General features: G+C 40.3%; 1 protein-coding gene across 1 annotated transcript in view; it reads right to left on the bottom strand.

Annotated features, from left to right (window-relative positions):
* rorcb (RAR-related orphan receptor C b) overlaps positions 1 to 16,265 on the bottom strand; it is a 24,349-nt gene extending 8,084 nt beyond the window's left edge. The window contains exons 1-4 of the mRNA XM_077222321.1: positions 15,956 to 16,265; positions 1,779 to 1,864; positions 1,396 to 1,537; positions 152 to 619 (exon numbers count right to left, since the gene is read on the bottom strand). Of these exons, the coding sequence (XP_077078436.1) occupies positions 152 to 619; positions 1,396 to 1,537; positions 1,779 to 1,864; positions 15,956 to 15,962 (703 nt within the window). The 5' untranslated portion in view covers positions 15,963 to 16,265. The remainder of the gene's footprint in view (positions 1 to 151; positions 620 to 1,395; positions 1,538 to 1,778; positions 1,865 to 15,955) is intronic.
* Positions 16,266 to 17,765: the final 1,500 nt, after the last annotated feature.

Below are 17,765 nucleotides of genomic sequence, written 5' to 3'. Positions count from 1 at the left end.
AATGTAATTGTGTCCGAACAGGAGGATTTTCAGTAATGAGAATTTAAGGGAAAATTTTTATTAAAATAATGTCAGAATCTCAATCTAAACTTATATTAGCATAATGATTAAAATTATGATCATAAAATGTGAATCTATAATGGCAGCTCACCTATGTCGTGCAGAGAGCAGTTGTCTGGTAAAGAGCTCAGGAGAGAGTGTGTAAATAGGCTGTTTTCAGGCAGGATGTACTCATGCTTCACTCTCACAGATTCTGCATAATCTACAGAGCTGGGCCCCGGAGAGCTCTGATTGGATGAACTTCCACTTCCTGCTCTCCCAGACCCGCCGAGCATCTCCAGAGTGCAGTACTCGCCCGCCTCCTCTGGGGTGAGCGGCAGGTCGAAGAGCAAGCCGTCGGGCAGCGTGGCGATGTCGTCCAGGTCGCTGAGGTTGGAGCTGGATCCTCCACTGCTGTACGGTCGGCTGTTTGCGCTGTCTTCGCCCGTATCCTCACAGTCACGTGATGCCAGACCGCCACCTAAACCTGCCAGGCAGTCTCGGGACAGCTGCTGGTGCCGCTGCACCTCTGCATACAGGCTGTCACGCTGTTTCTTTGACATTCGGCCAAACTTCACCGCTACAGAAACCCAAAAGTGAGAGACAGTTACTTTTACTTCACTTATTATTACTAATTATTTAAATAGCATTTATATGATTTATTTATATTATAAAATTTATTTATATTATTATATAAATTTGGGGGTTAAATTATTATTTTTTCATTAAAACTTATTCTGTAAGGCATGGAAGCTTGTTTCCGCTACAAAATAAAACTTTTTAAAAGAAAATTGTGACTTTTTACAATTTACATCTTGCAATTCTGACTTTTCTTCTCAGAATTGAGTGATATAAACTCGAAATTTGCGTGTTATAAAGTCAGAACTGCTAGATACAAAACTCACAATTGAGAAAAATAAAGTCAGAATGGCGAGATATAAATTTGCAGTTTAGAGTTATAAAGTCTGAATTGCGAGTTTATATCTCGCCATTCTGACTTTATTTTTCTCAATTGTGAGTTTATATCGGGCAATTCTGACTTTATAACACTTAATTGCGTGTTACAAAAAAAGTTTATAACTTTATCACACAATTCTGAGATAAAAAGACAAAATTGCAAGAAAAATAGTCAGAGATGTGAGATAAAAAGTCGCAATTAGCTTTTTTTTAAATTTATTCTGTGGCAGAAACAAGCTTCCGTAGCAAGGATCCATTAAAACCGAAAAAATAGTCGTAGTCACAAATATAATAACACTTGCCCTTTGACCCTACCCTCCTTGTTCAGTACTTATATTTGAGTCCCTATCCCTAAAAATTCAGCTGGTGGGTTAGTTTGACATTAAGACTCAAGCTCACCATCACGGCTCATGCCAAGCGCCAGGCATTTCTGCAGACGACAGTGTTGGCAGCGGTTCCGGTTGGTTCGGTCGATCAGGCAGTTCCTCTGCCGTGAACATGAGTACATGGCATTGTTCTGCTGGCTGCGTCGGAAAAAACCCTGCAAAAAAAGAAACGTCGTTACCTCGGTTTACAGGACAGATAATATCAGGTGCGGCTTTGCATGGGTGTGACCTGGCATTGAATGACGAACATAAAGGAAGGATAGAGCACAAAAGGTATATAGCACAAAAGGATAATTTTGTTACTGTGAGTTTAATAACAGGAAATTGTACATCTATGGTAAGAAAAGAAGATAATATGACTTAGTAATCATTAGGGAATTATAGTTGAATTCTCACCTTGCACCCTTCACACGTAATAACGCCATAGTGAATCCCGGAGGATTTGTCACCACAGATCTTGCACGGTATAACCTCAATTTGAGCTGGAATAAAAACAAAATAATTTTAAGAATTAAAAGCAAAAACGTGTCCTGAACACATAGAAAAGTGCATATGCACAAATAGATTTTTGAAATACACCACAAATAATATCAACCAATATAGTCAGATAGAGAGATCTCTCTCACTCTGCATGGCATGAAGGACAGAAATAGCCAGAGGATTGATTTTCTGATGGAAGGGTGTATTATGTCTTGGCTTTTACGAGAGCTTCTGATGCAACTCATATGATCAGTGGAACACAGTGTAGGGACTTTTAGAAACTAGATGCCTCCTAATTAAAAGGGAAAAGTATGTAAACAAATATTTACATACAGTATGAAAATAAAAAGTGAATTCATTAATAAATGAAAAAGAATAAACAAAATAAATAAATAAATGTGTGATAAAAGTTATACAATTATTATGCAATACATTGTATTATATTCATGTACCTTTTTAATAATAGCGGTTTAACCTGAAATATTACTATAGACGAAAAAACACATCATGAACATCACAACTACCCATATATATATCTAATTAATTACATTAAATAAATAATTAACGAACTGAAGGGCATAATGAATGAATGAATGAATGAATAAATAAATATGCTTTGTTGTACAGTTACACAAGAATTATGCAATAAAAATTATATTTTGTAGCATATTTTGCATGTAGTGGTGGCATGGAAAAAACTAAGCTTGCAACAACATGCTCAGTAGGAAAAACAACATCCTCCATTTTGTCTTTCTAGCTCTGTCAGCTGAAAGCAATGACCAAGATACACTGTGGCATGCAATGGAAAAATCTGTAAGCCCTCGGGTGCCCCTCCCGTACCGCTCTCTGTGTAGTGTTATATAACCTTCGTCTGCAAACATTCCACAAACACGCCATTCAGGGCGGCTCAGTCTAATAATGCAGATGCTCCGCCTCCCTGGCACTTCTGACAGCCTATTGGTTGATGCTCGGGCAGATGTGTCTTCGATTGGTCGGCTCTAAATGTCGCTCAATTTGGCTTGGCTGTAAGCCCATGTGGACTCGCTGTCCTACTGACATACTTTGTCAGTGAAAAGGGGAGGGCGGCTGTGGGCGGATCCCCAGTGCATGTCATTTGAATAGGCCTTTCCCTTCTCTCTGTTAAGGTGGTCTTAACAGGAACACATAAGAATTGACACTTAAGAACAGACACAAGACAAACTAAATGTAAAAAATTTTGGCCAGATAATACTCTGTATAAATAAAATTGGATATGAATATTTACATTGTCCTTACTATTATTATTAAATTAATTAATATTTAATATATTTAATAATAAATGTTTAAACTGAAATCTTGATATTAATGAAAAAAATGACATGGACACAAAGTCTATATATTATATAATATGCTATGATGGATGGATGGATAGATGGATTTTATATTTTCTAGCAGAGTATGAAAAGAACTGTTCATGAGACGTGTCTGACATGTGCGCTTCATCTGCAATTGTTTGTTTACGTTAAAGTAAATACAAATTAACCCACTAGTACCGCTATTCCTTTACTTCACTTTCCCTGCTTTTAAGCTTCATTCATCACACAGCAAGAGTGGATTCCTGCAAAGGTTTGGTCCACATTTTCACGTCGCTTCGTAACATTAAGGTTGGACCACTGTAGTCACATGGACCATTTTCTGCCTTTCTGGGCCTTGAAAGTGGTGGTTACGTTGCTGCCTATGTGGGGTCAGAGAGCTCTCGGATTTCATCAAAAAAATCTTCATTTGTGTTCCGAAGATGAACGAAGGTCTTACAGTTTTGAAACGACATGAGGGTGAGTAATTACTGACAGAATTTTCATTTTTGGGTGAACTATCCCTTTAAGCCATGAGCTGACATGGGATGTTTTCAGGTTTTTAAAAGCTTTATTGTGTGCAAATATTAATTTAGGTTCTAGTCAAATATGAAAAACGTCTCAGGTTACGTATGTAACCCTGGTTCCCTGATAGGGAACGAGACGCTGCGTTTGAGACGCGATGGGAACGCTCTGCGTGATTACGTCGTGAAGCACGTGTAAAATCAGTCCAATGGAAGCCCACTACGACATAGGTGACGTCATAGACCAGGAAACTATATAGCAGCCCTGAAATCAGACCGTGACAGCTTCTGAAAAACCTGAAGCAAGTCGATCAGGGCATGGAGGAAGTATGGCAGGCAAACGCAGCGTCTCGTTCCCTATCAGGGAATCAGGGTTACATACGTAACCTGAGACGTTCCCTTTCAAGGGAACTCGAGCTGCGTTTGAGACGCGATGGGAACCCCATACCCACTACGCCATAGTGACAAATGCCCGTTCTGTGTGAAGTCCTGCGCACACTAAGAAGCAAGCAACCTCGCCCCAGGAGTGGAGAGGTCAAGGTCATAAAACCTGACAAATGTATGCGGAGAGGACCATCCTGCCGCATTACACACGTCAAGAAGGGAAACTCCCGAAATTAAGGCCATAGAGGCCGCCATTTTCCGAGTAGAATGGGCCCGCACAGCCATAGGTGAAGGCTGTCCCGCAGTGGCGGTTCTAGACCATTTCAACTGGGGGGGCCAAGCTGGGGCCAGTTGTGCTGTTAGAGGGGCCAGTTACATTTAGACCTTATTGTTGTCATATCATTTTCTGCACTGCACTGCAGGCATTAACAGGCAAAATACCATGTTTATAATCATTCAACAATGTATTTGCATTTCCATTATATTTTTACATTTGCATTACATATTCAGTATTAGTCACAGTAACTGTAATTGACATGATGTCCTTCTTTCTCTTCATTTTGGTGAGAACTATAGAGCAAAAGCAATGGGGACCAAGAAGCGTATGAATTCATTTACTGAAAATAACTGACTTGCTAGGTAACTACTAACCGTTTACAGGGTTCCTGCACACTTTTCAAAGTCAAATTTAAGGCTTTTTAAGACCTGAAGAAATCAAAATTCATACCGTACATTAGGGGTGTGCAATATTGACAAAAATATATCTCAATATTTTCAATGTTTTGTTGATAATTAGATGATATTTTACTGATTGTGTTTTTGTGCTGGTGCCATGGCTGGTTTAGGCCTGTTGTTGACAGCAGACTTACAAAGATATTCATATTTTTTAATATTCTATGCAGTGGTCAGTTAACAGCAGGGACCGAAATTAATTTTTTTATTCATTTTTTATTAATTTAATTTGCCACCTTAAATTGATTTCCAGGGGCATTTTCACCTATATATGGACATTCTTTCTAAACTTATTTAGAGTTATGAATCACCTTTTATGTCAAATACTAACATTCAAATTATACAGTAATTATACTTATTTATACAATAATACTTAATTATACAATAATTATACAGTACCACTGTTACCAGTCAAATGAAATAATTTAATCAATATCCATCTTTGCAGTGCAGAGGTGACACAGAAGCGGCATTAATATATTTACACTCCATTTATAATTGCATAAATAAAGCTATGAGATTTTTTTTAAATCAATATTTAAATATGAAATGATTTCTAATTGTAATGTTCTAATTAAAGGGTACTTTAAATATGAAACTAAAAACGCCAGTAGGCGGCGGCAAGTCACGGTCTTCATAAGTGAGTTGAGGGATTCATTCATTCAACCAATTCGTTCAAACGGCTGATTCATTCAGGAAAGGAGCAAGTGATTCCTTCAAAACGCGGATTTCAGTCAATAAATCATCGCTGTCTGTTGCATTGAGACTCTGCTACGGTTTCATTTTGAAATTCTAGTCGGCGAAATAAAGGGAAAACAAACAATATTGACAATATTGTGTCTAAAAAGTAACTCCCAATGTTCACTTATTGTTAATTTAACTGTTGTAAAACATCAATATCACAGTTGCAATTGTGCACGGGAAAACGGCACTCTTGCTGATCTGATATTCTAATATAAGAACATAATGTGATATAAATATAAGACATAAACTAATTTGGGGACATAGCCTATGAACCGCACACAGCAGTGAAAGGACGAGAGATAAACGCGATGTCAGCTCACAGTGCCTCGTATACAGTTAAAACATTGATTACAATATCATAATAGACAATGCATATCGCACACCCGATACGCACATAAAGAATGAACTTGCAACTGACCAGCTTTCTCCTTCTCTCCTCTCTCGCGTGCAGGAGACAGACGTTATTCTGCCGCGATTCCCGCGAATGTGATGCGAATTGTCACGTGAACAAGCAAATCCACAAAGATAGAATAATAAAAAAAAATAATACGCATACAACGATAGCAAAAAAACAGTTTTGTAAAAAATATTTCACACTCCACATTTAGGGGGGCCACAAGGGGGGCCAAGCTTGTTGTCACAGGGGCACGGGCCCCCCTGGCCCCCCCTCTAGAACCGCCACTGCTGTCCCGCCGCTTCATAAGCCAATGAATAGCCTCGACTATCCATTTACTCATCACCTGTTTAGATGCAGGGCATCCTCTCTTGAGTGACCCAAAACAAACATATAATTGCTCAGATTTACGCCACAGAGAAGCTCTGTGAATGTAGGCATCTAAAGCCCGGACTGGACATAACAGGTTAAGCTGTTCCTGATCTGGGGTATTAAAGGGAGGAGGATAAAAGGCCTGCCGCACTATTGGGCCCCCAACATTTAGTGGGACCTTAGGAATATAACCCGGTCTAGGGTAGAGGAATGCTTTCACCATACTAGGTGCAAATTCCAGACATGAAGGAGCAACCGACAGAGCATGTAAATCACCAATTCTCTTGATAGACGAAATAGCAAGGAGAAATATAATCTTTAGAGTGAGGAATTTTTCTGAAACCTCCTCGATGGGCTCGAAGGGAGCCAAGGCCAGACCCTCAAGTACAATGGCCAAATCCCAAGCCGGTGCTCTAGATTGCAGTGCAGGCCTGAGCCTCAATGTACCACGGAGAAAACAAATAATAAGAGGATCTCTCCCAAGAGAAGAAGCCCAGAGAGGGGTGATAAGCAGATATAGCCGCTACGAACACCTTTAAGGTGGAGGGAGATAATCCAGCAGAGAAACGGTCTTGAGGAAATCGAGAACTGTACCAACCGGGCAGTTAACAAGATTTAAAAAACGCTCTCCACGCCATGTAGAGAACAGTTTCCATTTCAATGTACATAGTTTTCTCGTGGAAGGAGCTCTGGATTGAAGGACGGTCTCAACGACCTCAGTCGAGAGACCGGATTCTATGAGCTGGGCCCCCTCAGAGGCCAAGCCCACCGTTTCCACAACTCTGTTTAACCCTTTTCTATTATGTGCAGGACCCATAGAGAAATATTTGGCAGAAGTTTCCACGCTGCCAGAAATTCCGATAAGGGAACCAGTCTCTTGAGACTGGCCTCTGGATTTGATTGAACAATCATTTCGGCGCCCTGAAGCGGCGAACCGGCAGGGAAAAACCAAACTGACCGTTCTACAACCCTCCTCAGAGGATTGCACGGGGACGCTGACACCTCGGCGCCCTGAAGCGGTGAACCGGCAGGAAACAACCGAAGTGGCAGCGCTGCGACCCTCCTCAGAGAGTCGCACCCCAGCAGAACTACCGGGAGCATTGATAACGGGGGGAATGTGTACAGGTGCAGCCTCGGCCACACCTGCACCATAGCGTCCAGTCCGAGAGTAGCTGGATATGTGAGGGAAAACCATAGCGAAAAGATCGACCTGAGCTTGGCCAAAGATTTCCCATAGGAGCTCCACCACCACGGGGTGAAGTCTCCATTCCTCGGGCCTCAGCCCCTGCCTCAACAGGATATCTGCTCTGATTTACGAGATGGTCAGTGTGTTGTCCGGACCCTCCGCCGAGCGACCACTCATGATCACTTCCGACTTGTGAGGGAAGCATCCGTCGATAGCATAATGCGTCGACAAGAAACCCCCAACACTGGGCCTGGGCGAGGAACCAAGGTTCTTCCACATGACCGAGGCACATAGGCATAGCCGCGTGACCTTGATCATGTGAAAACGGATTTCCCCTCGGAGAAAACCCCTTGGTCCTGAGCCCCCACTGCAGGGGTCTCATGTACAGAAGGCCAAACGTAATTACGTTGAACGCAGCTGACATGAGACCCACAGTCTGAAACTGTTTCACAGTGAGTGACTGGCCTAGATAAACCCATATTACACCTAGAAAAGTGGTCCTCTGAGCTGGGAGGATCACACTCTTCTGGCGTTGAGTGGCAACCCCAACATCTTTAAATGAGACAGAACGACATCTCGATGCCGAACTGCCATATGCTCAAATTGAGCTAGGATCAACCAATCATCGATAAAATACAATACGCGAATGCCCTGGAATCTCAAAGGAGATAAGGGGAACCAGTCTCTCGAGACTGGCCTCTGGATTTGCTTGAACAATCATTTCGGTGCCCTGAAGCGGCGAACCGGCAGGGAACACCCGAACTGGCAGCGCTGCGACCCTCCTCAGAGAGTCGCACCCCAGTGGGAGCCGAGGAGAAACGATTTCTCAAAACCGTCCCTCCTTTTATTTTTTCGACAGGACTTCTTGTCTAAGCTTTATTAGAGATGACGACAGTCCTCTTTTTATTTAGATCTTGCCTACCTCTAACAGCTTAGTTCCTACGACCCTCTTCGGAGGATCGTAGGAAAAAGCAGGCACCTCGGCACCCTGAAACGGCGAACCGGCAGGGAGACCGAACTGACTGCTCTACGACCCTCCTCGGAGGATCGTATGGGGACGCTGACACCTCGGTGCCCTGAACAGCGAACCGGCAGGGAACAACCGAACTGGCAGCGCTGCGACCCTCCTAAGAGAGTCGCACCCCAGAGGGCGCCGAGGAGAAACGATTTCTCAAAACTGTCCCTACCCCGGAGGGGACCACCCTTAGAAGCCTGATAGCCTCAGCATCAGGTCTTCTTCTTTGCACTCTATGCCAGTTTAAGGAACATAGATTGGTGAGGAAGAAACCTCTGGAACGCCGCTGAAAGGTTTAGTTTTCTTGAAAGCGGAGCGTCCAGAAGAACAGACATTTTTATCTTTATTTTTCTTTATTTTTATATCAGAAAAACGTATACATATAAACATATATATACATATATATATATATATATATATTCTCGAATATATTCTCGAATAGAGTCAATGCTGACATCCTCACATTCATCTATGTCCTTAAATACTTTACCCACCAGTACTGCCTCATAAAATTTATTTATTATTAAAGATGGCTGGTGGGTAACGTCGGGGTTAAAAATGATGACGCCGACTCGGGAGAGAGAAAGCTCGCAAGCGTCTCTATAATCCAAGGCACTGTCATACCATGATACTTAATACCCATAACATTACTCTAGTTAAGACGTTTGGGTATTAAACACATAAAATAGAAACCGGTTTATTCCACGATCTCGACACATCAGTGTGGAGATAGGGAAAAATCAGTAGTCTCCGACGAGGAGGCTGAGATACAGAGTTTTCCTGTTTTTTTAGATACATTTCATCTAATAAACTCTTTTTATTTTCACTCTCACAGCTGTCCAGTAAATATTTAACTAGCAACAGCATTAGAAAAACCTCCTTTAAAAAGCTCATCTTTACTCAACAGAGTTATGAGCTCATTTATTGAAAAATCAAACATCTGCCATTTTCTTAATACTTTTATTTGTTTTGTTCACTTATTCTTAACAAAACACTAACGATACCAATTCCTCGGAACTGGAAATCGCAGCACACTGGATCTGCAGGTGAAAGCTAAGATAGGGCGGAGCCCGTCCCAACCCACGCTGTCAGATCCGTTTGCGAACCCCAAAATGCGAGTCGCCGCCGTGTCTAGGCAACAGCGGGACCGCGCGGGTAGCGCGAACCGAACCATTCTCCTCAAAGAACGATCGGCGAGAGCGGAGCGTCTTCATAGATAGACTCATACAATGCACACAATCAGCCCCCTCGAGGACTGACTGGGCATGCTCCACTCCCAAACAAGCAACACAAAGCTGATGTGTGTCCCCACCCGTAATATAACAAGGGCAGGGAACAACACACCGTCTATAATCTTGCTTGCTCGCCATGATAATGATAGATTGGGCTTGACAGACAACAATAAATAGACAAGGACAGATATACAGAGAGCGCTTGCTGAAGGTACAGAAGCTGTCGCGGTCTGATTTCAGGGGCTGCTATATAGTTTCCTGCTCTATGACGTCACCTATGTCGTAGTGGGCTTCCATTGGACTGATTTTACACATGCTTCACGACGTAATCACGCAGAGCGTTCCCATCGCGTCTCAAACGCAGCTCGAGTTCCCTTGAAAGGGAACCCTGAAATGTCTATATTATTGCTATTGTTAAATTGACTTTTCTGTTAACAGCAAATTCATGTTTGCAAGAACTGCAGCTCTTCAAGTCTTTGACACAGACACCAATGTGGAAGAGAACATTTTCCAGTACACATTTATACTTTACTGTAAGATGTCCGGAAGAAATTATTTCTGCTGGCATGCCTGTATATATATATATAACACTTCAGACATTCTTTCACGGCCTCCATACTTTCAATATGCTAGTGTAAAAGTTTATCTGTAGCACTGTTTGAATTAATGTCTTTAGAGACAAGACAACATAAAAATAATGTTTTGCTTTTCTCTCTTATGGTGCGTTCACACCGGACGCGAATAGCGCGTCAGGCGCGAGTGATTTCAATGTTAAGTCAATGCAAAGACGCGTTACGCGCGTAAAAAATTCCTGCGGCGCGAATGAGGCGTAGAGCGCGGCGCGGTAGACGCGAATTCGCCTCATTCGCGCGTCAAGTTCGCGCGAATGGCGCGAATTTAGCGGCTGGCGCGTTAAGCGCGTTACGCGCGAATGATTTAGTTAGTGCTATTTGTGCATTCACGCGAATTCGCGTCTGCCGCCCGAGTTGAAAAATCTGAACTTCTGCGTCAATTCGCGCCGCGTTAACCAATCCGGAGCCTAGCTGCATGCTGCTGTCATGTGGTGAAGTATCTGGAGGCTTCAATAAATTATTTTGTAATATGACTGGTTCTAATGCACAACAGAGCAAATATTTTATCACATAAAACTTGATTTCGATATATGAGACATATTCATTTTGTATTGAATGCTATTTATTCCATATCTAGATATATGAAATATTATTAATGTAAAGACAACCAACATACTGCATAAGTTCGTGTCTGGACAGTGTTGTACGAGAGAGAGAGAAAAATCACAGGACAGATTAATCACTTTTGGAGGCTGGCTCCATTTATCATCAAAACAAAAACAAATGACAGATTAGGTGGATGAGGGCGAGGGTGCTCCTCGCTCCGATGCGGGACAACAGGTCATCAAGCTGGGCGCGGGACAGGCGGAAGTACCGCTGAAAGCCGCCGTCATCCAGGCGCAGCTCCTGGAGCGAGCCAATGGTGAAACTCGCCACACTGGGTTCGCCTTCGAAGGGTCTGGTGGACACAAATACGGCGACGATTACCCCTACGCCGCCGTTCTGCTCTCCAGAGCAAATACAGAGGGGTGACTCTCCGATGAATGCTCGATCAACATAAAAAAGATGGCCGCCAACGGGTTTCGATTCTGACGCGTGTGACGCGCGTAAATTTCGCTTCAAACTTTTGTTTTTACGCGCGTCAGTTTCTCTCTTGACACGCGAATTAACACAAAGTGGTCAAGCGTCAAACTAGACGCGGTAGACGCGAATTTGACGCGCTATTCGCGTCCGGTGTGAACGCACAGTTAGAGTCACCCACAAGGTCTTTAACCCCCAGCACACGCACTGAAACTCTTTAACTCTCTTCAACTGACCATAACGAGACAGAGAGAGCAGTGCAAAATCAATCAGAAAGGGTGAGCGCCAACTTTAGCATACAGTAGATGCTGATAAGGCAAAACAGGTATGTTTGTATGCATGTGTTTTTCTTCATGTTAACTTGTTGTCAATGTAATAATAATTCCCTTCCATAATTTTACTAGTCTTAAGTTGACACTTGTATTGTTGTCATGTTTTAAACTCAGATTGTCCAAGAAGCTCTAGTGGTGAGGAAGTGCTTCAGGGAAGAAGACTAAGATCAGTCCAACATTAGCTGTTTTCATTTCCATAAGGTAAATGAGCTTCTGTGTATGTTTGCTGACAATGTTTTTATGAGAATAAATGCCTAATCAAATAATCATATAAAGCGATTGTGTCTCTTCAGAAATGTCTCTATTCATATTGATAAGATTTACGATCTCTTTATGAACTTTTTGAAGTGACAAAGTGTTAGTTGCGTAGCCTGTCAATGGAGGGAGGGACTGTACTGTAGTTGTAGCTGAGGCCTGGAAGAGTTTGCTTCATGATGTCGCTGTGAATCCACTTTGCAGCTCTTCAAAGGGATGAGGACTTGCGCTAGAATTGATACGGTAAAACCAACGCCATCGTTACTGTTCGTATCACTGTGTATCAAGTGCCAAGGAAGCCTCCGAAGCTGAAATTCAGATATGATAATGGACTTTTCGTTTCCGACATGCACTGTAAAAGCAAATCACAGCAAACTAGGCCACTGACCAATCAGAGCAGAGCAGGGTCTCGAAAAGGAGGGTTTTAGAGTACCTGACAAACTGTTTTCAGACTCTTTGAAAAAATGAGGTGATGTTCAATGTATATTTCATTTTTTGACCTTTGATGCACGTAACTCTGTTGTAGGAGACCTCCTAAACAAAATTAGGAACTTTTAAAATAGCAAAATTTCTCAAGAGACCTGCATTTGACTCCATTCTGATCTGCTGCACTTCTTTTAGCAGTTTTCAAAAGCAAGAACAAGTCCTGTGTACCGAAGATTTGCAGAAGTATAATATGACCCCAAAATACCTAATACAGGCCTTCTCATCTGTTTCATATTAGCATCACTGAGGGATCATAATGCTTTATTATTCCACAGTCCCTTATATTCTAAATATGTGTGATATCACAGACAAAAAATTAAACAATGAAGACAGACATGAAACATTTAATTATTTACGTGCAGACTCAGAGCAATTAAGGAAAATGGTTCAAATCTACTTTGAGAAGCAGCCTCTGTTATCTGTGTTTGCGGACCATAATGCAATCATCTTTGAGTACAGAACATTGTGTTAAGCAGTAAAGTCTATTGTGGTGACATAACACAAGACAGCAGATTAGATTAGATAGGAGTGCGTAACCGATTTTTACCGTAAGCGTTAAGGATAATGCAAGGGGAGCCACTGACCCAACAAATATCACAAGAACAACCTTAAACTTTTAAAAGTCTTGGAGTAATGGCGCTACATAAACTTGGAAAAAGTAAAAGGTAAAATTTTTAATTTAGTCAAACGTGTAATTTTTTATTTTGACAAACGCAGTAATAAGGTGTAGTCATGTTTTTAATCACAATGTTTCCACGAATGGTGTGTCTCCCGTCATGGTTGGCATATGTAGGCCAGAGTAAAGAACAATGATTTAACACCCCACATATTTTACATAATAAATCCTGAGTTTCACCCAAGCGATGTGAAATCCAGTCGGCTTCACGCAGACAGAACAGAAGTAAACAGTAGTTTCTGATAAGACTGATGAGTGTGTGAAACGGTCAGTGTGTCAGTGAGTCACTTTTGATGAGACTCCTGCCAAATGTTCCTGCCGTCTGATCCTCATAAAATTAAGGTCATACATGCAAAGGTCACTTTAAAGACTGCACTTATGTCATCTAATGGCTCTCAATGGGAAAACAGATTCATTTATGCATGCATTTGTTTGTGTGCGTTTTCTTTGATGTGAATCGATTATCATAATTTTCGTGAAAGACTTGAATCAGAACAGAGGGGATTAGAGGTACGTTAAGACCAATGACACAAGACAGACTACACAAAACTTCCAGGATTTACATTAAAAGAATATTCCTGACAGAGTGCAGATCTGCTCTTTTTCAGTATATATCATCCGCTACAGCTCTCCTGTCCTCCCGTTACCCTGTGAACATGAACCACGCTGTGTATATTTAAACACAGCCCCACCTCACGACAGTATGTCCGGACATGTACGTCTGCAACTGGCTTTAACTGTTGTCCAGAGAGCAAACAAAATGGTTGAGACAAAATCCTCACTTTGTACTTACAGAAAAAGAGTTTGGGGCACTAGAAATTATTTAATATTTGCTCAACTCCAGGTAAAAGGTAAACCGTTCTTTTTAAGAAGCCAAGCTAAAGAACACTCTTTGGTTACCCTTTATTTTAAGGTGTGTCCGTGTTTAGTACTGAGTAATAAAAAAAATTAACTACATGTACAAACTATAGGGTTAGAGTAGGATTAGGATTTGGTTGAGGGTTAGTTGCATGCAATTATGCATAATTTACTGTTATTAGTATGGTAAGTACATGTAACATATGTAACAAGGACACAGTCAAAATAAAGTGTTACCCACTCTTTTTGTTCAGACTTTTCAAACAGACGTATTGTGAAAAAACTCTTTGAAGGAAATAACAAATTGCTCAAAACTGTAATCTTGATTACCCCTCATGACTGTTGTCATTTGAGAAATTTATTTTTACATTTCATCAGAATTTTTGCACTTTCACCTATAAGCACAAGAGAATGTTGACTATTTACTCATCTAGTTTAGATGAGAGTAGTAACGTTCATTAATTTAATGATATTAAGCTGGAAACTTTGTCATTTTAAATAATTGTTATACTGCTTATAATAATTTAATATTATTATATATTTCACTTAATTATAACTAACTAAATAAATAAAATGGAGATATTTGGCCAGTTTTGGCACTGTCACTAACCATCATTTTTTTGTTACAAAACAATATATATAATAATGTAAATATTTCCAGTAACACTTTATTTTACGGTGTCCTTGTTACACGTGTTACATGTAGTTACTCTATAAATAACTATGAATTATAGTAAAAGTAAAAATGATAGTATACTAAACCAAACCCTCACCCTAACCCTATAGTAAGTACAGGTAGTTAATTATTATTACTAGGTACGTAAACGTATAATTACACTGTAACATAGACATCTTAAAATAAAGTGTACCCATATTTCCGTTAAAAAAATTAAGTAATGACAATTTTAGTATATTTTTTACTTAGTGTATTTGTTGTTGCCAAATAATTATAAAATTGTTTATATAAAACAGATGTTGATGATAAGTAATAACAGCATTTCCCCGCATTGCATGCATGTTACATAAATTGGTGAGATTGTGCTAATAAATGGTTATTTTCTGTATCAAGAACGGAGTTCAAGTTCAAACTCAAGTTCATGATGGAGATGAAGGTGCGGTGTCCATATAACACATAACAGACCACATGGGTCTACACGACTCCAGCAAAGCCCCCCCCCCCCCCCCCCCCCCTCTCTCTCTCTCTCTCTCTCTCTCTCTCTCTCGGGCGCGCACTATCGTCCCTCTTTCCCTCCTGTGAATGCTGTGTAATGTTCATGACATAACTAGGTCAGTGGAACAGCAGGTTTGAGCGCTGCTCACACAGCCGGCCATGCTGCCCTGCGAAAACAACAACACGCAACCGAACATTTACACACAACAGTATCACGAGAACCGAATAAGGCGAGGATATAACTGACATTACAAAAACAAAGCGCGTTCAGCAGAAATATTTAGTTTTAAAGAGACTATATGCGTCACCATAGTGTGAGACATTTTATTCACCGAATGCAAGTTGTATCAATATTTTTTAGAGGATATATTACTGCTTATCTTCATACAGGAGAAAATAATAATACTTTTACACTCATTATGTAATAAAACCTGTCACACAAGCCAGCATCACGACCTGCCGCTGAAAGCTTCATCATTCTGCTTCAGAATTCCAAACTAATTTTTGACATCTGCCTATTCATTGTAACATTTGACACAGAATGGAATGGCAACGAACATTTAAACGCGTTACAAAGTAACAAAGTAATTTGCCCGCGTGGCAAATGTCACAGGGAAGCAGCAGCACACAAATCTGTGCATGAAAACATACCTGCATTATTATATGGCTAAATGTTTAGAGACCATTTAAAAGTAATATGCAATGCCAATGTAATAGTTTCATGCCATACAATGCTACAAACATCTTACCTCTCATTTTGATCGTAGTTTCTTGAGTCTCCAAAGTTCACTGGCGAAGAAATATATTCGAACTAAGTAGCTAACTTGAGACAGCTACCCGAATTAAACTTTTCAACTCCGACTGTGAGCATTATTAAGAAAAGAAAAAAGAAGTAAATGCGCGTGTCTAAAGGTCTTCACTTTCAGCAACAAATTCAAGTCCCATTCGACGTGTGTTATGGCGCGGTATGAAACCCGTCGTCCTCCCTCTCCTCTCACTCTACCCTGCTAACCTACTTTCAGAAGCGTGGACTCTCACATGATCTCACTAGCGGCGCGCACTACTCACGGGGACGCGCATCCAATCAGCTCTTAAGGTAGGACTAGAATTCACACTGAATTCGGAAATACATATTAATTTAAAGTAAAGAAGGTCCCAGAGGACAAATGGCATCTGGACTGTAATTTTTGATTTATTTAATCCAGTTAAAGGGATAGTTCACTCAAAAATGACAGTCCAAACCTGTAAGACTTTCGTTCATCTTCGAAACACAAATGAAGATCTTTTTGATGAAATCTGAAATCTTTCTCTCCATAGACAGTTATGCAACTACCCTTTTGATGCTTCAAAAAGTTTATAAAGAAATTATAAAACCAATCCATATGAATCGAGCGGTTTAGTCCAAATTTTCAGAAGATACTCAATCGCTTTATATGATGAATATAGCCTATTTAATTCAGGCTTTTATTCAGATTTAAACATTGATCAGCAAACATAGACAGAAGCTCTGTCGAATCTGCTTGACGCGTGAGAACAAACCTCTTTTGTTGAACGAAAGTCTGACGGGTTTGGAAAGACATGAGGGTGAGTAATTAATGATATAATTTTCAGTTTTGGGTGAACCATCCCTTTAAAACTCTGAAAAATCATGGTATCTAGTAGTAAATAGAGCTTTAAAAAAGATATTTACAGATTCGTCATTTTCATACACGTCTCCACACAAGTCCTCAATATATTGTCCTAGCATATAATTCATTAATTAAAGTGCAAGCAGGGTTTAAGGGCTTATGTATGGTATTCCTCCATTGTAATGCAGTGTGATCTGGTTACACTTGTCTAAAAATATGCATCATTTGGTAACATCTAAATTAACTAGTTTTATTCAAAAAACATAATTGAATATAAAAGTTTAGGGTCTGTGCATAATGCAAAGCTCTGCATGTTGAAATAACTTTAGTCAAACTTTAGCCAAATAACTTATGTCTTAAGTCAATTTTAAACAGGAAATAAAGGGATTTATTAGAGTTTTTAAAAATATGTTGGCTGACCAACAAATAATTAAGTTGGTAACATAAAATATTTATATTCCATCCAACAGCATATGTTTTCTATATATTTCAGTGAATTATAGTGAATGAAGTATTTTATACAGAGTCATTTTACAGTGTACAACTGGAAACATTATAAATGTCACATTTAAATGTTGGATGTGTTTAAAACTATAATCAATGCCAGTTCTTTCCTACATGCACACCCCCAAACACCCATTAAAGCGACATTTGAAGGACTGTTCTGCAAAATGGCTCTTTTATTATTCAAACCAGGCAAAAGAAATCCCTCAGTCATATGGTATAAATACAAGCTGGTCCGATAGTTATGACAGAGGTCATGTAATCGTTGAAGGCCTGCCGGAGGCTTGAACAGGCTAATTATTCATAATTCATTTATTTATTTGGGGGGGGGGGGGCATTAACCCTATAGCTTAAGAACTAAAATCAATCACTTATATTGCAAAAGAAAATATATGAATCACATTTTAACATTTTAGACAACCACAGA

Source organism: Siphateles boraxobius, unplaced genomic scaffold, assembly GCF_051911475.1.
Source record: "Siphateles boraxobius isolate OS27281-9 unplaced genomic scaffold, OSU_SipBor_1 86, whole genome shotgun sequence".
Classification (NCBI taxonomy): Eukaryota; Metazoa; Chordata; class Actinopteri; order Cypriniformes; family Leuciscidae; genus Siphateles; species Siphateles boraxobius.
Note: the sequence above shows the minus strand (reverse complement) of the source record. Positions and strands in the feature narration are given on the sequence as shown.